This window comes from Aspergillus neoniger (genome assembly GCF_003184625.1).
Source record: "Aspergillus neoniger CBS 115656 unplaced genomic scaffold BO87scaffold_31, whole genome shotgun sequence".
Lineage (NCBI taxonomy): Eukaryota > Fungi > Ascomycota > Eurotiomycetes > Eurotiales > Aspergillaceae > Aspergillus > Aspergillus neoniger.
The window spans coordinates 77,256-97,371 of NW_020291159.1; the positions used below are offsets into that span (position 1 = coordinate 77,256).

General features: G+C 50.4%; 8 protein-coding genes across 8 annotated transcripts; 2 read left to right on the plus strand and 6 right to left on the minus strand.

Annotated features, from left to right (window-relative positions):
• Positions 1–122: 122 nt before the first annotated feature.
• On the plus strand, positions 123–1,006 carry BO87DRAFT_365432 (ankyrin repeat domain-containing protein; the record flags this gene model as incomplete). Its single annotated transcript, XM_025621796.1, has 2 exons — positions 123–210; positions 267–1,006. The coding sequence occupies exons 1-2, from the start codon at positions 174–176 to the stop codon at positions 1,004–1,006; spliced, it is 777 nt and encodes a 258-aa protein (XP_025476535.1). The 5' UTR covers positions 123–173.
• Positions 1,007–1,114: 108 nt separating this feature from the next.
• Positions 1,115–2,776, plus strand: BO87DRAFT_138258 (thiamine diphosphokinase). The gene is made up of 3 exons (XM_025618094.1): positions 1,115–1,564; positions 1,626–1,705; positions 1,916–2,776. The coding sequence occupies exons 1-3, from the start codon at positions 1,426–1,428 to the stop codon at positions 2,624–2,626; spliced, it is 930 nt and encodes a 309-aa protein (XP_025476536.1). The 5' UTR covers positions 1,115–1,425; the 3' UTR covers positions 2,627–2,776.
• On the minus strand, positions 2,657–4,390 carry BO87DRAFT_379217 (uncharacterized protein). Its single transcript, XM_025623979.1, has 3 exons — positions 4,046–4,390; positions 3,713–3,952; positions 2,657–3,637 (listed from the first exon to the last, which is right to left on the minus strand). Exons 1-3 carry the CDS (start codon positions 4,123–4,125, stop codon positions 2,926–2,928), a joined length of 1,032 nt encoding a protein of 343 aa, XP_025476537.1. The 5' UTR covers positions 4,126–4,390; the 3' UTR covers positions 2,657–2,925.
• Positions 4,391–4,621: 231 nt separating this feature from the next.
• On the minus strand, positions 4,622–6,740 carry BO87DRAFT_379218 (putative mitochondrial carrier protein). Its single transcript, XM_025623980.1, has 3 exons — positions 6,272–6,740; positions 5,878–6,175; positions 4,622–5,821 (listed from the first exon to the last, which is right to left on the minus strand). The coding sequence occupies exons 1-3, from the start codon at positions 6,491–6,493 to the stop codon at positions 5,073–5,075; spliced, it is 1,269 nt and encodes a 422-aa protein (XP_025476538.1). The 5' UTR covers positions 6,494–6,740; the 3' UTR covers positions 4,622–5,072.
• A 269-nt stretch (positions 6,741–7,009) lies between these two features.
• Positions 7,010–9,037, minus strand: BO87DRAFT_379219 (uncharacterized protein). Its single transcript, XM_025623981.1, has 4 exons — positions 8,477–9,037; positions 8,401–8,418; positions 8,004–8,227; positions 7,010–7,950 (listed from the first exon to the last, which is right to left on the minus strand). Exons 1-4 carry the CDS (start codon positions 8,542–8,544, stop codon positions 7,400–7,402), a joined length of 861 nt encoding a protein of 286 aa, XP_025476539.1. The 5' UTR covers positions 8,545–9,037; the 3' UTR covers positions 7,010–7,399.
• Positions 9,038–9,358: 321 nt separating this feature from the next.
• Positions 9,359–9,853, minus strand: BO87DRAFT_315853 (uncharacterized protein; the record flags this gene model as incomplete). The annotated part of the gene is made up of 1 exon (XM_025619713.1): positions 9,359–9,853. One exon carries the CDS (start codon positions 9,851–9,853, stop codon positions 9,359–9,361), a length of 495 nt encoding a protein of 164 aa, XP_025476540.1.
• Positions 9,854–10,238: 385 nt separating this feature from the next.
• On the minus strand, positions 10,239–11,933 carry aspB (septin AspB; the record flags this gene model as incomplete). The annotated part of the gene is made up of 3 exons (XM_025619708.1): positions 10,239–10,874; positions 10,933–11,399; positions 11,462–11,933. The coding sequence occupies 3 exons, from the start codon at positions 11,931–11,933 to the stop codon at positions 10,239–10,241; spliced, it is 1,575 nt and encodes a 524-aa protein (XP_025476541.1).
• A 3,093-nt stretch (positions 11,934–15,026) lies between these two features.
• On the minus strand, positions 15,027–17,942 carry BO87DRAFT_443865 (FACT complex subunit POB3; the record flags this gene model as incomplete). Its single annotated transcript, XM_025628117.1, has 9 exons — positions 15,027–15,508; positions 15,574–15,646; positions 15,700–15,933; positions 15,989–16,120; positions 16,172–16,411; positions 16,461–16,990; positions 17,068–17,611; positions 17,852–17,860; positions 17,923–17,942. The coding sequence occupies 9 exons, from the start codon at positions 17,940–17,942 to the stop codon at positions 15,212–15,214; spliced, it is 2,079 nt and encodes a 692-aa protein (XP_025476542.1). The 3' UTR covers positions 15,027–15,211.
• Between the last annotated feature and the right edge of the window lie 2,174 nt (positions 17,943–20,116).

The window sequence follows — 20,116 nt, forward strand, 5'->3', positions numbered from 1 at the left end:
TTCTCCTCATTTTAGTGTCATCTGGTTATACCGAGTAGTTGAGCTGAAATCATGTAGATAAAAAGAGGTGGCCCCGGAGGGTATGTATTGAGTCTGTTGAAGTTCATTGTCTACTCCGGTCTGCAGTCCGATCTACAATCTTGACTATATACAGGTTACACAGTACACAAGACATGAAGATGTATACTGGACAGAAGATGATGGCACCTAGTATGGCTTTTACACTACGGGATGAATCCACATTGACAATCACTAATGCTTCACAGTCAGCATCCCCAGTCAAGTCCCACTGGAGATCCTGCTCCTCCTCTTCGGCCTCTGCAGACCAGTCGAGCAATACATGCTCCTCTTCTCCGCCCCCGAGCTCATCCATCGACTCTCCTCCAAGCAGCTCATGACTCGGGAAGCCAACGGGGACACTCTCCTGCACATCCTGGCCAAAGACCAGGGTCCATCGCGACAACTCGCGCGGGCTCTCTTCAGCAAGAAAGACCTAGACGTCAACGTGCAGAATAACAACTGGAAGATCCCCTTGGTATGCGCAGCCCAATACGGGAACCACTGGCTCGTCAAGCTGCTGCTCGAGCGGGGTGATTTCAACAGCTACATGCTGGACTACTTCTACTTCACGCCGCTGGTGTGGGCAGCCAAGAAGCAGGACGAGGGGTTAGTGAAGATCTTACTGGCGAACAGGAACGTTCGGCCAAATGAAGTGGATATTTTCCGGCGAACAGCATTGTCGTATGCAGCAGAGTATCGGAATGAGGCGATTGTGCGGTTGCTGCTCGCAGATGAGGATGTTGATGCGGAGTGGAGTGATGAGACGGCGCGATCACCACTGTCTTATGCGGCAGAGGCTGGGAGTAAGAAGATTGTGGAGTTGCTGTTGGACCGCGAGGAGGTGAATGCGCATTCGGTGGATTCATTTATGAAGACGCCATTTGTGTGGGCGGCAGAGTATGGACATTTGGAGATCATGATGAGGCTGGAGGAGTGTGAGTATTGATGCAATATTTCTGTTCAATTTGATTCTCACATATAGTACAAACACTTGTAAGTAGTTGACGATGCTATGACTGAATGATATGCAAGCACACCACCAATAACCTCCCTGAAAGTATTTAGTCATCCATGATAGAAGATCACTGAGGGGTAGTAGTGATCGCGTGCACATTTAGTATCTAATCTACTAATCAAGAAACTATATCAGCATCAGAACCCCAAGGACACTCTTATGGACGGAGAAAGTTGTTATCACCGAACTCTACCAAATTTTCGCGGGACCCAAAACACACCCCTCCCTCTCACCCCACCATATCTTATCTTCCACTTCCTAATAACATAACTACCTACTACTAACATAGTAAATCTGTTCATACTCATATACCCACTATTGAACCTACTCAAATACCCATCCAGCTATCCATGGCAACTACAAGGTTAATGACCTGGGACCCAACCCAATTCTTCCGAACGGAAGAAGGCCTTCCCTCGAGTCCCTACGCCCTGCTCATCCTCAACCATCCAATCAACGAGAGAGCATATGATGTTTTACAACAGCATGGTATATACCACACTCTATACACAGATGCTATACCGGAAGATAAATACTGAAAAGAAGATAGCACTAACAACCGTCTGCGCCGACGGCGGCGCCAACCACTTCTACGAGATGATGAAAGCGCGGGGCAGAGAGGATGTAGATGTATGTATACCCTCTTCAGCATGCACATACCCTGGGCTATAACTACTACCTCTGTATCTGTATATGCATATGCTATGCATTTATATGGAGTTTCATTTGCACATATGTCTATGTTAAATCTTGTATTACACAATACGTACTACCCTACCCTCCTCACACCACCATCATCACCACCATAACCCCAAGCTACAATACTAATAAATGAAACAGCACCCCACCACCATAATCGGCGACCTGGACTCCATCCACCCAACAATAAAGTCCCACTACGAGTCACACGGGGTAATCGTGATCTACCACCACGACGACTACAGTACCGATTTCACCAAAGCATTGCGGTATATTCGCGCCAACACTGCCGAAATCTTATCATCCTCATCATCATCCACCACCACCCACCAACAATACAAAGAAAGTGACAGCTTGTCAATACTAATCCTCGGCGGCCTCGGCGGCCGCGTCGATCAGGCTTTCTCGCAGATCCATCATTTGTATTCAAACTCCACTATTCCTTCTTCTTCTACCGAAGGGGATAGGAAGGAAGGTGCATTATATCTCGTCTCGGAAGAAAGTATCACGTTCATCTTACATCCGGGGAAGAATGTGATTCGCACTCCTGGGGTGAAGAGGGCTGATTTGTCTGTCTCTACTACCTCCGGGGAAGGGAAAGAAGAAGCAGAAGAAGGAGAGTATCTACTGGAAGAGAACGTGGGCATTATTCCACTCTCTGGACCGGAGCGAATCACGACGAAAGGATTCCAGTGGGATGTGGAATCCTGGGAAACGGAGATCGGGGGCCAGATTAGTACAAGTAATCATATTCGGGCGGAGGAGGTGGAGGTTAGTGCTGGGGGAGCGGTGTTGTTTACGGTGGAGTTGGCGGGGAGGTTTAAGCGGTCTTCTTCATCTTCTTCTTCTTAGATTATTTCATGTGGTTGTTTGTTGGATTGGTGGCTGGTATAGATGTTGGTATTCATTCATCCTAACATTTAGACTTAAACATATCAAGCAATACTACAGCGCCCATCGCCCTCAAAGCATAGCAGTAACAGCAGTCCAGTCCGCTGATACGCCCTGACCCGAAACAACCAAGGATAACATAGATGGAAGAAACCAAAACGAAGCCAAAACTCAAGAATACTCAGTCAACACCCCAATCACACCTCTAACCCTCATCATCTGTACTCTGTCCACTCACCACTGCCGTTGCCAACTATACATCACTTCCTCAGAATCGCCTCATACAAAGTCCCAATCACTCCAATAGCACTCCCCGCCAACGCCCCATTCAATCCCCAAGGAACAGATCCCTCCAACCGATCAATCGTCAACCCCTGATAAGCACCCCAGAAGGTGAACTGCTCCGTGTAGACCAAATACGTGATAACCGCCTTAGCAATATAGAAGCTCAACGGATCGAAGCTCGCATGCACACCAGCACGACCGCGACGAACCTGCGACCCAGCCTGCGCGGCCTGCAAGCTCAGATTGAAAAAGTACGCGACAGTAAAGGGCAGCGCCGCACTAATCAACGCCCACAGCGAGACAACAGCCCAGAAATGCCCCTCGACCAGAATGAAAATGTCCGGAATGGCGATCTTCAAGTCCGAGATATGCGTCCACGGGGGCATGGGGACAGTGCCCACGTAATTCCAGGGCACAACAGCCCGCAACACGTCAAGGGCTTCAACCGATAATATCAACGTGCCAAAGGCCTTGACGCTGCTAAGGTTGGAGCGGAGCGACTCGGTACGCTCGTGCACACCCGTTTCCGACCACAGTTCGCTAACGGACTTGCCCCACGCGGCTGTCTGGCGATCAATCACGTCGGTAACCACGGCCGGCGAGGGCGGTAGCTCCGACACCAGCGATGACATCGTTGGCGGCTGCACGCCCACCACCTGTCCGGGGGTTTGGGGCTCAGATTCTTCTCTGTGGGAAGTTAGCGAAATTGAGGCCAAAAAACAGTCGCGACAGTGAGAAGTTATCGTGCGCGGGGTATCATACGTAGGCTCGCGCTCCACCTTGGCCTTCACCTGTCTCCGGCGCACAGATCGAGGAGCTTCATCCGGCGTTGGAGAGGCTTCAACCTTGGGGGCTCTCTTGGTGGGGGAGTACACGCGCGGGGATTGCGACAGTCGCCGGTAGTAATCGGCCAGACGCGCGTCGGTTTTGAAGATAGACTCATTGGCTTGGAGATGGCTGTCCAGAGCGGCAGCGAGGTCTGGTTTGGTGAGGTCCTCATAGCTATTGCTTTGTTAGAAGAGAGAGGGGAGAGAGGGTGTGTGTGCGCGCGGCACAGCGCAATGCCAGTCATTATGGACATGGGGAGCTGCTTACTCCTGGAGGTCAGTGAGCTCAGCCCATTCTGCAAGTTGGGGCTTGCGCAGTTTCTGCAAATAAGGCAATCCGGTAGGCATGACGATTCGCGCGGGTACGGGATCCACGTTAGACCATGCGACCAGTGGCACAAGTGCAAGGTATAAAGATAGGTGGGTGGGTAGATAGTATAAGGGTATATAGATAGGGAAAGATAAGTAGGGAGGGAGGAAGAAGGAAGTAAGTAGTAGTAGTAGTAGTAGTAGTAGTAGTAGTAGTGGTGGGAAAGGTAAACAAGGTAAGGTAGTAAACAAGAGACAGGCGAACAGGAGAGGAGTAGTAGTACCAGCGAGTAGTAACCAGAGCCAGACTAAGAGAGGGAGTGAATCAGTCGCAGTTCAGCGAGCATCTCGTGAGGTCACAGCGGCGGAGGAGCCAATCCAGTCCGGCTGCTGCTCTGACCGCATCCGGCTTTTGTTTACTTTTTCTCATTCGCGCCCCTCGGCAACTGGCGGGTTTCTCTTTGTCGATCGCTTTGTTATTGTTGTTGCTAGTCTAGTAATTATCTCTGGTTCTACTCAAACTCTCTTCTCTCTCTTGAAGAATAATATACAATGCTTCATTACCAGCCCTGGTCTAATGTCTATCAATGTAAAAGTATCCGTACATGAGATGATGTCCTTCCTCCTATAAACAAAATGCGCGCCCTGAACCACAACCACCCGATCATGCAATCATGCAAGCTCTCAACATGCCGGGAAAACGACGGGAGGGGAATGGGAATCCAATAATTAGAAGACAAGAAGCCGAAAAGAAAAGAAAAGAAGAAAGAACAAAGAAAAAATCATACCACTCCCGTCCGGTCACCCTTCCAACATAGCCGTCTATAATGCTCATGCTCATGCTCATGCTCATGCTCCGGTTGTGGTGCGCTCTTTTCTTTTTATCTACAGCGGACACCCCACCGTGTGTCCCGGACACCCGCTGATAGTAATCTCACTATCGGCTCGCAGATGCCAAATCTTCAATGCAAGTTAGAAGCTTACCCTCACAAAGGGCTCAGGTCTTCCACCCCCTGGTAAGCTTCCAGTTTCTTCAAAAGGTACTGGTACATGACCAGCATTGTTCCACTTTGAATGCTGGTCCACACTCCGCGGGGTCCGACTCCGCGGAACCACCCCGCAATGCCCTCGGTCTGGTAGATCATCTTCAAGCCAGTGAAGAAAGACGAGGTATCCAGACGGGGAGCCCCGGGCGGCGCGACCGACGTCGATGCTCCAGACGTCGAGATGGGTCGCGAGTGGGTGCGCAGGGTGGACGTCGTGTGCGATGACGTATGCTGGCGCGGGCTCTCCTTCGTCGACGCAGGTTCACCCGCCGACTTGGTCGAGCTCAAGCTTTCCGGGTTCTGCTGCGTCTGGATACGCGTCTTGACAACGTCCATCGGGCAAGTCATCACACCTGCCATTCCACCAGCCGTAACCGCAGTCATAATTTCCAAAGGCAGTCCAATGTCTCGCGAGCCCACCCATTCCTTCGCCAACCGTTGTTCTTGCTCGTAGAATGCGAACTGCAGGGCCGAGAAGGGAAGGTCACGATAGATGGTCGCCCGGTAGCCGTAGAAGAGGGCAGAGAAACCCTCCTGGCGAACAATCGTGCGTAGAGCATCCGTGGTCGAGCGGTAGTTGTATCCCGAGTTGAAATGCGGGTTGTTGTAGCGTCCCTGCAGCTGCAGCCGCGTCTTCAAAACCTCGGAGGGAACGTATACGATGGAGGCAGCCAAATCGGCGAAGAAACCTAGCGGCAACCGAATTAGTATCGCCCACCCATGGCGAAGCAACAAACACCCTTACCTCCAGACAGGTACGCAATATTAGGGTTGATCCCAGAGTCGATCATCTTCCGCTTGGTGAACTCGTAGACACCAAAGAAGATGACCGTTCCAGGGAAAGACCCAAACAGCGCCGGCGTCACACCACCGTACAGACCACGGAAGAATCCCTCTTGTCGATAGATGGTCGCATACGACGAGGTCATAGAGGTATATTTCGGAGGGAAGTGGGGATCGCCTTGCTGTCGAGTCTTCACCGTATCTAACGAATGCATGAGCATGTCACCGCAGGTACCTCCGGTACCTCCAGCCAGCATAGCCTATCCAAGCAACGATGGTCAGAATACAGCTGAGATTATATCCAATCAAGACAAAGCTTGCCAAACAGTCGCACTCCATGAGACCAACAAACATACATGTAGATAGGGAGGCCGAGGCTCCTCCTCATCCGCAAGGGACGTAGCCTTCTGAGCATTATGGTCGCTGGATGCGCTTATCGGACCGGCGGAATGAAAGACATGGTCGCTGCTAGCGGGAGCAACGTTGGGGAACTGAGAGGCCGACGCAGGAGAAGGGGGATCGGTAGACGGTGTCTCTGTCGTCGTAAACAGGCCCAAGACGCGCGAGGTCAAGCTCATTGCAAGGATACCGCAACCCACCGGATCGTGGTGCGGACCAGACCACGGGGGTTGGGATGCGGCGAGCGACTGTGGTTTAACGGAAGGACGCCACCCCGGACAAGAATGGGATGACAGTCGAGAGGAACTGGGCGTAGAGCAAGGCGGGAGAAAAGGTGGATTCCGGGGGAATTTATGTTGCCAACACTGGTCGGGAGAGGGGAGTTGGGAGCATCGCACCTCTCGATGATAAAAAAAGATCTTTCGGGCATCATCGCCAGCGTCCGGGAGGCCCCAAAATTTCGGTCGGTTTCCTGTTTTCTCCGCCGTCCGAGTTAGAATCGCAGCCTCAGGCATCTGTCTTTTAAAGCTTCCGCCGGGCAATCCGCCTATCGCTGCGTTGCTTACGCGCTGACTGAGCCGTGGCCACTGCATCACAATTCTGCGCTCGATCGGAAGTCTAATCGGACCCGCCGGACGCCGACGCTCGCCATAGGCTACTTCCCATCCTACTAATCCCTCATAATCCGGTGGGAAGGCAGAGTACGACAGCCACTAACATTATACTGTCGCATTGGAATATATAACAATGAGACATATTCAAGGACAGAAAAAACTTGCTGAGACATTTCACGTAACCTTCCTCCGCGTTCTTCCCCCGAGCAGTTAAAAGTACCATCCCGGATGCTACTCCCAAATCTCACTTCGTCTCGCCTCCACTATTCACAACCTTCATTGTTCATCAAAGGGCCGTGCTCCTCGGCCAGGGCGACATCGCTGGCCATGGAGATTCATTACCGGCACATCAGTCTCAATGATCGGTGTCCAGAACAAACGGCTCCCAAAAATCCTATGCACGTAGAATCACGGGGCAGTTCACCAATTCCGTTGTAATCCTGAACGTCCTAAACCAATCCTGATGGCCCTCTATTGGGGCTTCTTCGCAGCACCGGAGCTCATACGGTTGAGGTCGGTAGCCTCGTAGGCCTGGCCCACGGCAGCCTTGAGAGACTCCCAACCCTGACGAACCGCAGGGGGGGTGCTCTGGTGAGAAACCGAAGCATCGACTCTCGCGATGAAGTGGCGGACCGCCTGCTGCACAAAGGAGCTCTGGGAGTATCTGGCGCGGAAAAAGGCCAGGTAGAAGAAGAACAGCACAAAGCTACCCTTGGAGAAGGTGAGGATGCCGACGGCCAAGCGGAAGAGGAGAGACATCTCCAGCTGTGCGACCAGGTGCATGCTGGCGTCATAGTACTGCTTGACGAACCGTCCAATGGTATCGGCCAAGGGAGAAGGTCTGGCGGCGGGCTTAGGACCGCTAGGAGAAGCGGGAGAGGCCGGGGCACCCGGGGCGGGACCCTGAATGGTGGGAATCAGGTGGGCACGAGTGTAAGTCGCAACATGGAAGATGGAGTAGACGCTGAAAGGAAGCAGGGCCAACGGGATCTGGCGCGAGTAGAGCCAGACCAAAGCCATACCTAGTTACGCTTATCAGTATCATTGTCTTCGCTATTTGATCGCCATCACTTACCGAGGTACTGGACATTTTCATCACCAGCCAGCTTCAGCGCAATGTTGGGAACACTGCCCTGGAGACGGCCACGGGCAATGTGTCCCTTGTACACCACAATTCCGTATGTCGCGGCAGCGGAAACAAACGCAAGGCGGTAAGCTACCTGCGCCGACGAGGAGTAATAGTTGAACGTAATGTAGGACAAAACATAGCGGAAAACCGAAAGGAGCAGCGTCACATGCCTATGATGCGTTAGCGAATATGCTCGGACCGACCGTTCAAAGCGAGAGCCGGTGAGGGATGGTGCGGTGGGCATGTCCTGCTGGACAGGCCCAAGACCGAGGTTTTATTATTGTATGATGCAACGTCGCCAAAAAGAACAGACAGTGCGAAATAGGGCGGAGCTATAACCTACCCAGCGAACCAAGCAAATCTAAGTAGAGGAGACCTCGTCAGTACCAGCCGTCAGTTCCGGGACATGCGACACATACTGCAGTGTTTGAGCCAAAGCCTTGAGTCTCTCAGGCAGAGGCAGATTAGCGGGCGGAGCAGGGGCCATTGCGATCGCTTGTCCCGGGAAGTCGGATGAAGAAGGAGGAATGTAGGGAGGGTCGTTGGTTAGTAGTAAGAAAGGGCCGAGATACCGGGGGTGGAACGGGCGATGCGGCACTGGAGCAGCCAACAGCAATAGTGGATGAGAAGGGAAAGGGAAAAGGAGGAGAAGGAACGAAGAAAGAATATCGGGGAAACTAATTGAGCGGTGGAAGCAGATGGATATCCACTTGGGAAGGGAGGCTGGGCGGGGACGGCGGTGGGTTTTGGCCTTGAAGGGAACGAACGGCGGTTCTGGTGCAAGTTGGAGAGAGTAAGTTGCCAGCTGAGGGAAGAAGCTACTACTTTTAGTCCTATTCAGCCTAGTAGTCTCGCTCGGTCAACTGGTTCGTTCGAGCATCAGCCGCACTCCCGTGACGTCGCCCGCCCGCAATGATGCAACACAACCGTCGGTGGAAAAAAGCTTATCGATGTCTTGATCCAGGCGAGCTCTTCCCCAGGTCGTGTGCAATTCTATTCTGGGTAATTGTTGGCTGGTATCCGGATTAATGATTGATTCTACTGATTTGATCTTCCGGTCACTGAGGGCTTTTATGCTTAGCAAAATCGATTCCTCAAAGAAGCATCCAGCAGTATCCAAAACATGAGCAACTACAGACGATACTCTGATATCCTATTTTTGATACGAGCAGATAGGGGGATTCATCGTGAGCGACAAAGCTGCCCCACCCACATTTCTAGGTGTTGAGCTGGATACTGCTCGATTGTTCTGAATTGAAATTACTATATCACAATAGGCATATATCCAGCCTACACGCTTCTTACTGAATACGCCTTTCGTCGAATAAGCTCCGCTGCTGTCGCACCCAGATGGCCATGGTACAATACATCACAACCCATCGAAGCACCTCCAGCTTCGTCTTGCTTTCTTCGCTCATACACCTCCCGCTTCCATTATCGTATCGTTCGCTCTTCAATAACACTTCAGATTGACAACTAGCGCACAGAAACAGCAGAGGAACAAGGAAAAACGTCCAGAAAATAAAAAGATGGTCAGGGGTGGGTGATCTCACTAAAATGGTGTAAAGGAGGCAAAAAAAAATAAAAAAATTGTACCGAAGACGAATAAAAAGTAGGAGTACCAGGCCACAACGGGGAATAGGAAATCGGACGGGAACAAGGTATAGCGTAGGCAAAAGTACATAACAAGAAGCGAATGGTGGACATGAAGCAGTGAATACCGAACCCAAAGCGGTCTTCCAGGCCGTCACCCCGTGCGTCGTCTTGCGATTCCGCGACCAGAAGCACGGGAGCATCCAGACATTATCACCAAGCTGGATTCAGCTCCGGTGTTCCGGCCACATCTCCTAGTCAAGCCCCAACGGGTGGTTGGTTTCGGCTGAAGAAGAGAAAAAAGAAACAAAGGCTGTCTTTTCTTCTGCGGTCCACCCGGTCGATAATAGAGTCATTACTGGAAGCAGATACGAGAAAAGTAGAGGTTTGAGGGAGTGTGGGGGTGAGAACAAATAAACACAAGAGAAAAGAGGCGGCGGGTTAGAAAGAGCGTGCGGTCAATCGGGAGTCGTGGAGAAATCAACATAAAACCACCTGAGTGCCTCCGACGACCATCCGTAACCTCGGTGGTCCTTGATGTAAGTCCCTTGGCAAAGGCATCGGGGTACCAGTCATGCGTGCGTGCGTCTAACGAAGCGAGAATCCCTTTCGCTTCGGCTCCTTTTCGATTGGCCTCCCGCTTTCGAGGCGCGCCTTCTTCTCGTCCAGCTCCAGACGTTGCCGTTCCAGTTGGTCCTTCATCTCGCGATGTCGGGCGTATAGTTCGTCTTCGCTCTGTTTCAGCTTGCTCTCCTTCTCTGCGACCTTCTGTTGGAAGACCATCTTCATCTCTGCCTCCATCTTGGCGAGCTTCTGCTCGTGGAGGGCACGCTCCTCCTCTTGCTTGACAGCGGGGTTGACCTCCTTGAAGACGCTTGGGTCCTGGGCCACGCCCATCTGGGTAAGCTTGTCGGAGCGGTAGTTCTCGTACAGAGAGTTGTTGGTGTGTTCCTTGAGCTCCTCCATGTGGGTGCGGATCAGCATCTGGCGCAGCTTGACAAAGTCGCAGTGTTCCTCGTTGTCGACTTCGATGATACCCCAAGGGTAGCTTCTACCGCGCACTTTCCGGCCATCAGGGGTCGTAACCTCGGAGTTGGCACCGACGACAGCGAACGGGACCTTGGACATGATCTCCTGGTTCTCGGCAATAGTCTCCTCGTCGTCAAGCTCATAGCGGGGGCCTTCGAAGATCTGAATGGAGTGGTGCTGGATATCGGCCAAGATCTGAGAGTGATTGCATTAGCATACTATACAAAAGGAATGGAATCAGGGGTCAACCTACCCTCTTCTTGAAGTCCACAATCTCCTCGTCCGTCAAGGTGTCAGCCTTGGCAATCACAGGGATCAGGTTGACCTTGGTGTGCAACCTGCGCATGACTTCGATGTCGAGGGGCTTCAAGGAGTGGCCAGTGGGCTGGATGAAGTAAACGCAAGCGTGGATGCGGTTGTCGACAATGTTGGTTCTGTTGACCTTGTTCTCGGCCTCCAGGTAGGCATCGTATCTCTGTTCGATGTTCTCCACAATCGGGCGCCACGAGTCGTCGTTGTTAACAAAATCACCGAATCCGGGGGTGTCCACCACGGTCAGGCGGAGACGGACACCGTTCTCTTCAATATCGGAGCTGATAGATTGGATAGAAACGGTCTTGGGGATGATGTCGTGGCTGGGGCCGGTGCGTTCCTTAGGAGGGTAGAGCGAGGCGTTGAAGAGTGTGTTCACGAGAGTCGACTTTCCAAGGCCAGACTCACCTAGTGGCATATTAGATTGAACAATTTGCAGCTCTGCGTGGTTCCGCCTGTTGGGTACTTACCAACAACCATCACGTTGAAGTTGAATCCCTTGCGGACACTCTTACGGTGCCATTGGTTGGGCAGGTTGGCAAAACCAACGTAGCCGGTCAGCTTCCGGCGAACGACATTCTTCATATCCGTAGCAGCTTGAGCAACAGCCTTGGGGTCCTTGGAGCTCACGGTCTGAGCGTTTCCCGCGCCCATTGGGTTACTGCGCTCAACGAAGGGCGAACTGGGCTTGCTGCTGGGGGGAGAGGACGAAACGGGCGTGCCATTGGCAGCCGGTGCAGGGGGTGGTGTAGCTACATTGTGCGAAGGAGAGTCAGCAACTGGTTCATCATCCTGTCGTTCACTTTCGGAAGACAAGCGATCGAGGGCAGGCGAAAACGAATGGCGCTTCGGTCTCTGCGAGCCCTTCTGGAGGAAGCTTGGAGGAGCTTCCGAATCTCCTTGAGAGCGACCATCCGCACTTCGGTTCCTGAAACGTGCCATGGTGGTATCACAACGCGCTAGGATGCCGGGTTTCGGACACGATAGGGAGGAATTGGTGGCAGGTAGAAAAGGGGGGGGGTGTTTCTTTCAAATCGCAGGTTGATGAGGAAAGGAAGGGTACAGGGCGACAAGCTTACCCATTGTGGAAGTGAAGGGTGTGCAAGTAATATGGGAAGCGAGCGTAGAGGAAGCAGGTGGTAGCGAGCGTCGATGAGGAAGTTCCCCTGAACAGGTAGGACCTTCTTCGTTAGCGACAAAGTCCTTGCAGGAAGCAGTCAAGGGGAAGGTCTGGAAGCCGCAATAATCGAAGCAGCAACGTGGAGGATAACCGTATTCCACGTATGGTCCGTGGGGATGCAGAAGAGAAGGTAGGGAGGAGGAGGAGGGGAGGGGGGCCAGAAAATAGAGGAGCCAGCCTGCGTACCTGGATACTATTATTCACCGGTAAAAGGGTGAGGTTCAGTTCAATAACGAGCCAAGGGGATGGGATTATAGCTGGAACCCAAGGAGGATCTCAAAAACACAGCTAAAAAAGCAGGGTGTGGAGGAGATGATGCGAAACGAAACAGGAAAAAAACAAAAGTCGGGGAGAAGAAATGAAAAGGACGATGAAAGAGAGAAGTGAATACGTACTGAGGGAACAGGGGAAAGAGGGAGAGCGATTGGGACCTGCGGAGTGATGGGGGTGTGGTTTAGTCGTTGGAGCCAGACTGTTTGGTGGCCCTGTCCGAGAAAGAAAGGGGGGGCTCTGGTTTCTCTTCTCTCTACTTTGCTCCAAAACTAAACTAACCTAACTTACTGACTGTATGGGAAGGCTAACTAGTTAATCAATCCTTTTAGTCCTGCTGTCCTGTCGCCCACTTTTATTTTATTTCCCCCAATGGACGGTTTAATTGCACACCGTTTGGTTTTTAAATATGACACTTTTCATCCTCTCTATCTATGATCAATTGGAGTTCTTTCCCAGCATTACCTATTGTTTACACCCTCCCACACTTATCTAGAACCGCGACATTCCGAATTACAACGGCTCCATGGTCATCATTATTTTACTCGGAACTTTATTGCGAACTAATTACCCTGGAGTATTTTAACTGTCACTACCTTAGCAACAGGACCAGTGATTTTTTATTTTCTTACCGGACATGTCCATAACGAAAAAAAAAAGCAATAAGAAAATCCCCCAAAGTCAAACTTAAAGTCCCTCGAGATCTTTTGGACACCACTAGCTTAATAAGAGATGCGAAACCATTCTCCCCGGGGGGTCAGGTGTACTACAGTACGAAGTCAGTAAGATCGTGGGGAACGAATCCAACCAACCAACCAACCCTGGAGCCATTGACTATCTACTATCTAATAGGATGCGCATCCGGGAATGGGAAAATTCCACTTTGGGAGGGCGAGGTTTTGGAGCTGTACAATCAGGAAGGCCTGATAAATTGAACTCCGGACCCGTGTGTCCTGCACAGTGCTCAATCTACCGGACCTTGGGTCGACGGCAACCACTCCCAGGTTTGCTTTCCAAGACAGATCCGCTGCGGGTGGGCTATTATTAGTTGGAAGGATGCTGCTTTGTGTGTCCGGTGCGAATCATCTGGGACCTGCAAGTATCATCCGATGGCCATTTATACGCAAGCCCAACCCACCTGTCTTGAACGACATACAGATAATCGGGCGTAAGAAGCAGCTGGTAGGTAAGCTATGGAACCGGCAGGAAAAGAAAAGGTTGCTGGCACCGCACGGGACAACAACACCTCTCTCCTTCGGGAGGAACAAAGCAAAAGCAGGCTAGCCTGTATTTCCCATGCGTAACCGCGTAACGGGCGGGACGGCAAGCAGTCAGGGAGGGGAAGGAAGAATACCACCGACTAATACCCATAATGGACACTGACTCTGTTGTGTCGGGGCCGGAATAACATCGTATGCCGTAAGTTGCAGTCAAGGCTTTTCCTTCCTCAGCCAATCATTGCTGCTTCGCCCAACGGTCTGGAAGCAAGCGTCACACCATAGGAAGTTGCCGGTTGGTTCTAGCACTACTACGAAAGAGATAGTATTTGAGTCCAGTCGATCCGAATTTCATTCATCTCTCCAAATTTACGTCCAAATGTTACTTTCATCAAAAGGGGGTTGTATAAGTATTTCCTTCTCTGGGATTCACCCTCCCCAAATCAAGATATCACCTGCCTGCTTCCAGTATCTACTTACTATCTAATTAATTGTTCTATCCTTCTATAAATAACCCAACCACAATGAAACACCACCACTACCAACCCTGCATCTCCCATGATTAAACCTGTGCACAGAGCAAGGGAGCCAGAAACCCGACTCGGAGTAAATCATGAGGCTACACAGTTACTTACTCACTTACACACACACACACACACACACACACACACACACACACACACACACACACACTTACTCCTGCTTCTGCCTCACACTCACACACAACACCCCCCTACACCGCACATCAACATCCGAACCTATCGTAACCACCCAACATGCAAGACAGGTTTGAAATAACCATGGCAATCGGGCATATTTCATCCTGCAGTCAACAAACATACATACATGCAGCAGGTAGACTACAGTACAGTATTACTTAATTATTAGTGCAGCTCGCTTAACCCCAACTACTACTACTAGTAGTACTAGTACTAGTATAGTAATGACCTCCCAGTAGGGACAGGGATAGAGAGACAATAATGGCATGTGATATATCCTATATTGAGGCACGTATTCATGGTTGAGGATGTTACGAGTCGAATCGAATCCATTTCCCCACTTACTGTACAGAAGGTTTGGCTGGGGAGGGTTCTCGTTCTATGATCGTAGATCCCATATGGATACGAACGAACGAACGAACATGGATCGGCGTCGCGTCTTGGTTTATGACATGTTATGCACATGACATGCAGGTGATAATCGATAGTGTTGCCAATAAGCAAACTTTAGGAGGGATCGAGTTGGAGGGCTGTTGGACGTGTCTAATTGTTGTGATGTTTTTGGTACAGTATGGTGGTGTGGTACTACTTGTTATGGTGGTGGATGGGATTTCCTAGTTAGAACTATGGTGTGTTCAGTTGGTCAACGGTCCTTTGTATGCCATGTCTTAGTATACATTTACAGGGATTTCAAACATCCAAGTACAGAGTAAGAGAGGCAGAAGGACTATGCTAAATGTCATCCAGATAGATAAGCCCGGTTCATTATGCGATAATCATCATAACAATGGGCGGTCGGGAAAAAATACAAGCAACGGGCTTAAGACGTTAAAACTATTTTCCAACCTTTGTCTTCTTCTTCGGCCGCGCTCCCTCCGCCTCTGACATGGGCTCATCCTCGTCATCGTCTTCTCCATCAGATGCATCACCCATCTCGGCGTCACTGGCGCTGCCGCTGCTCTCGTGAGCGGAGTCATATTCTTCCGCAACGTCAGAATCAGACTCGGCCTGGAAGTCCTCGTCAATGGACTCTTCGTCTTCATCGGCCGAGCCGCGGTCAGCCCGGACGCCCTCGTCGTCGCTGGAGCCCATGTCGTCATTGTCAAGAGCTGCCGCGATGAGAGCCGAGGCCTAGTCAGGGAGGTTAGTGATGACGAACACGCGAATGGGTGAGGAATTTGCAAGGTTACACATACATCGTCGGACATTTCGTTCTTGAAGCGAATGTTCTTCGCCTTGAAGAATTCCTCGAGGGGTTGTTGCTCCTCGCTAGGGAATGTTAGCCTCTGTTAAATATTTGAGCGTTATAGAGATCCACATACCGGTTGATGTTGCTGAATTGGTGCTCTCCCAGGCCAGCCTTCAAGCTAACTGTGATATCAAATGTTCTGCTGGCCGAGATGGCACCACCCACACGCGACATAGTGATAATCGCAATGTTCTCAATCTGGATGTAAGTGGCAGGCTTGGGGACGAAAATCAAGCTCTTATCCAAGAAGTAGAGGAGACCCTCGTTCGCCTTGATGGAGCACTTGACTCCACTGTGACCGTGATGGCTGTAGGTTGTCAGTAATTGGAGCATAAGCTAGCATGGGACACCGTTTCACTGACCTGACAAAGTCCTTCGACGGCATGATGACCTTCTTGCCTGACAAGCCACGGAAGATCTTCGTGACCACCTGGTGGATGGGTTCCTCGTAGCGGGGCTCCAACTTGTCTTTGTAGCGAGTTTCCAAAAGTTCACTGGTAAATTGTCAGCTGTGTGCGATCCACTGATTCATCTGCTGCACTCACTCTGTCATGTTGAGCTCCAAGCTAATTTCCTCATCCAACTTCAGCTGCATCACCAAGAATGGGTAGCGAGTCTGGCCTTGTCGTAGCGGGGGATCAAGACCCAGAACGATCAATGTATGTGTGTCATCGTTCTTCGGAAGCAGGAAGAACTTCTTGATAGAAGCGTATTGAATCTTGTAGTCGTAGGTTTTACCGCGTAACCGGAAGGATGATTCGTACATGTCGATATCGAACCGACCTCTGCGATTTCGTTAACACACACCCATCATATCGTCTGGTTGATACGAACCTGGGTGTAAGATGCAGGACATCCAAGAAAGTAGCGAATGTGTCGCCAGCCACATCTCCAATCTCCGCCTTGTCCATGAGCATCTCGTAGAACAAGTTCGCCGCATTCTGCTCTTCGCCCTCTTCTTCCTCGGCTCCGTTCTCTTCGTCCGGATTTTCCGCGTTTTCCTCCTTGATACCTTTCTCCGTCTTCACGGCTGTTCCTGGGATGTAGAATCGCATCTCGACAAGTTCGTCCGGACCCGAAGCGGCCTTGCGACCACGGTTCTTCGTGCTACCAGCCGGTTTGGCGGGCTCGTTACCCTCGCCACCAAGAGCAAACTCCACAGCGACTTCATTCTTTCCGGCAAGGTTCGTGTTCGATATCTCGGAGTAGGGGATTTCGAATGCCGGTCGGTTCTGCACGTTGAAGGATAGTTCTGCTTTGGTGAATTCTGCCTTGCCCCAGTTCCATCCACGAAGAGCGTGCTCTCGGCTTTCCATGTTGATACCGTACCAGATCTTGAAGGCTTTGCTCAATCGCTCGAAGTCCTAGCGTCCACAGAGGCAAAGATTAGAACAGCCTCTTCTCTCATATTGACATCACTCAGACTTATTCCCGGACATACCTCCTGGTCAAATCCATCAAGCTGGATGACTCCCGAGGAGCGCGACAAGATTTTCAGCTCATATCCCTTTGCTGCTCGACTCCATTGGGCTGCGCCGATGTTGCTGCTGTCAAGAGTAAACGTTTCGCCGCCACCGGAAGGCTTCCATCCTAAGCCAGATTCCGCCAGCTTGCACTTTCCATGCTGCTTCGAGAGGTCGAGATAGATGTTATCGAAGCTCTCCCTAGAAGAAAGAGTAATTAGCCCCGTAGCCGGCGATGATAGGTGAAGACGCTCACATTTTGGAGGAGCCCTCAAGGGTGTCACAATAAGCGTAATGGGTATTGAAAGAGTCGAATCAGTTGCCCTCAAAGCGGCGACAAATTCCAATAGAGTGGTTGGTGAGTTGAGTGTGCTTTTTGCAGATAAGGTGTTTGAGCTACTTCCGATACTGAGCTCCGATATCCTTTTTCCTGGAGTCTCGCGTTGCGCGCGGCTATGCCTCTTACGCGGTGCGGCAAGTTCCTGGCACCACTTCTGCAGAATTGGTTTAGTGCTTTGGTGCCTGAGGCATTAACAGTCAACCACGGTCAAGATGTCTGGTTGCCTAATCTCAAGTGAGGTGGGTGTAATAGGCTCTAACAAAGAATAATCGAGTTATTTATCTCAAATTTAGTTTGCTTGTTCACCTCTTCTGGACATGTACCTCAGGTACGGGGATGTTGCTGTCTGATACTGCTAGTAGGATCAGTTTGATCTATATCACTTAGCATATTGAGACGAGGGGAGTTCGCGGTATTCATACAAATTAATACTAGTTTATCAATTGTAGTGTTAGTTTTTGCAGTGGGCCCTATTGGCATTATCTTGTCTTACAGGTTACTAAGTAAGCTCATTGTCCATAGTATGACTTGTGGAGTGTTACTCGGATCTATATATTTCAGCCAATACTTCCACATAACGTACTAAGTTATTACTACTACTCTTCCAGCAACAAATCTTCGGCGGAATACCACAAGCCAGAAACCTAATGACTGTGATATATATAAGAATTTTCTAGAAGCCAACAAGTGTTGAGAACCAAGCACCTGTTCAAAAAAAAAAAAAAAAAAAAAAAAAAAAAAAAAAAAAAAAAAAAAAAAAAAAAAAAAAAAAAACGCGATTAACGAATGGTTACTAGACCAATTGCCAATCGCCCCCATAGTCAAGACCAGCCATGAGCCCACAGCCAAGAGCGAGCAGTTGGTAGTCTAGGAAAACAAGAGAACTATATCCAACGTCAGTGCAACTACGTCAATAAATTTTCTATTGGAGACCATACAGATCAACCTTCTACTATATGTCAGGTGATGTGCCGCGAGTGACAGTTGATGACTGGGCATCTACGGAAATTTAAGCCAGTTCAGAATCTGAGCATTCATGGTTTCTGGAAGATTCTGGATACATTTCATTCCTGACCAAGCTTGGCCTAGCCATGGTGCTTTCTGCGCATATGTGGCCTGAGGACTATAGTTCTGTTGAAAACCTCGCTTGCACTTGTTGTATGTCGAGGACGAGATGGATAAAGACGGCCTTGTTGCTCCCGTCCCCAGGAAATCGCCTGACTAACAACTGGGTTCTTACTTGCAGTGTTCTATTCATTCTCGGGATACAAATCTTACATATCCAATGCATGCTGGCAACAACAGGGTTCATCTGACTTGTCACTATAGGAGGCCACGATTGCTCTTGGCAAGGCATGTACAGGAACAGGATGGCACTTCATGTCTGATAGAGAGAGCTCCCCGTGTGTATGGGTTTATGTAAAGGTCTAAAGCAATCTATAAGTACGGAGTACATCGAAGAAACAAACAACTACTGTTCTGGAATCCTACAAGAAAGGATATCACGAATCCATCCCCGTAGTAAAGACAGAAAGGCCAACCCACACAGCACTGTCTGTGTCGGGTGTGATATCTAGTACTATGCAGAAATCCTGGGGGCTAAGCACTAATATCACCTGATGCAGCCTTTGATTATGGTTTGAGGGAATGAGATGAATACTGTCGGTGAGTGCCCAAGACTCGTGATTCTATACCTGAGAGTATGAGACGGCTGCCTCCAGGCGATAATAAGAAGGATTGAGTCTAGTACAGAGCAGATCAGAATAAACACGATGTAGCTGCATGTAGGTGTATCGTGTTAGATAAACCTAATGTAGCTCCTGCGGTGGGTATATGGAATTAGACTTCTGTAACCTGTTCATGCGACTCTAGCTGCATAGTACACCGCCAGTAAGGACGATTTCAATATGGTGGGATGCATTGATCCTGGGCTGACGTTTGTGAAATGAGGACCTCTAGGTTGTTTAACTTCCTCCCAGTCTCCCGATGCTGCCCGTCATTACTGTCGCTGTGACGGCGTCCAATACTAGGGGTGGGGTGAATGGAGAAGATCACCTAATTATAGGTATCCCACCGGCTGCAAGGTGTCTCTCATTCGGAGGCGCAAGTAGTGATCCTGCGTGGATGATCAAACCAGCCTCTTTCCTGATGGCAGTAGTCTAGAGCCCTTCCATTAGCATCTTTTTCCAACCTGATCGGAGAGTTGAAGGTTATGCAAATACCAATAATGATGTGACCACTTCGATAGTACAGGAAATGGAATGAAGCCCGTAATTGAGGGCGCCCCCACTTTGCGGTGGACACAAAACTGGCTCCCCAAGTAAGAGTAGCTCCATTCCGTGGCTCATACGCAACAATGGGCCCTCTAGCGAGCGAGTAATGTTGCGTTTCACCTGCCGGGCCGATGAGCATCCCGAGGGCCCCTCACCAACGAGCCATCGAGAGCTGCTGACTGCGCAGCTGGTGGAACCCGGAACGCAGCCAAATGGGCAATGACCGGGCGGGAAATGATGGTACCTGAAAAACCAACTACTAAGTAACTTACTAGACTCCCAGCAACTTCTCTGGGAACAAACAAGCCCCTGCCGGCCATGTCACTCGTTCGCTCCATCCAACTTCTTCTCCCAGTCATTCGTTAATTAATTAATTTTCACCTGGCTGTGGCCATTCTTGTACTATCGGGCTAT

What these genes read in the sequence shown, in the direction of transcription:
- BO87DRAFT_138258 (XM_025618094.1), top strand. Translation starts at nt 1,426, where the DNA reads ATGGCAACTACAAGGTTAATGACCTGGGACCCAACCCAATTCTTCCGA. An exon ending in TGATGTTTTACAACAGCATG is followed by an intron (nt 1,565 to 1,625) that starts GTATATACCACA and finishes AAAAGAAGATAG; the next exon opens with CACTAACAACCGTCTGCGCC. An exon ending in GGGGCAGAGAGGATGTAGAT is followed by an intron (nt 1,706 to 1,915) that starts GTATGTATACCC and finishes TAAATGAAACAG; the next exon opens with CACCCCACCACCATAATCGG.
- BO87DRAFT_379217 (XM_025623979.1), bottom strand. Translation starts at nt 4,125, where the DNA reads ATGCCTACCGGATTGCCTTATTTGCAGAAACTGCGCAAGCCCCAACTT. An exon ending in GAGCTCACTGACCTCCAGGA is followed by an intron (nt 3,953 to 4,045) that starts GTAAGCAGCTCC and finishes ACAAAGCAATAG; the next exon opens with CTATGAGGACCTCACCAAAC. An exon ending in AAGGTGGAGCGCGAGCCTAC is followed by an intron (nt 3,638 to 3,712) that starts GTATGATACCCC and finishes AACTTCCCACAG; the next exon opens with AGAAGAATCTGAGCCCCAAA.
- BO87DRAFT_379218 (XM_025623980.1), bottom strand. Translation starts at nt 6,493, where the DNA reads ATGAGCTTGACCTCGCGCGTCTTGGGCCTGTTTACGACGACAGAGACA. An exon ending in CTCGGCCTCCCTATCTACAT is followed by an intron (nt 6,176 to 6,271) that starts GTATGTTTGTTG and finishes TTGCTTGGATAG; the next exon opens with GCTATGCTGGCTGGAGGTAC. An exon ending in TATTGCGTACCTGTCTGGAG is followed by an intron (nt 5,822 to 5,877) that starts GTAAGGGTGTTT and finishes GGTTGCCGCTAG; the next exon opens with GTTTCTTCGCCGATTTGGCT.
- BO87DRAFT_379219 (XM_025623981.1), bottom strand. Translation starts at nt 8,544, where the DNA reads ATGGCCCCTGCTCCGCCCGCTAATCTGCCTCTGCCTGAGAGACTCAAG. An exon ending in TGAAAATGTCCAGTACCTCG is followed by an intron (nt 7,951 to 8,003) that starts GTAAGTGATGGC and finishes AAGCGTAACTAG; the next exon opens with GTATGGCTTTGGTCTGGCTC.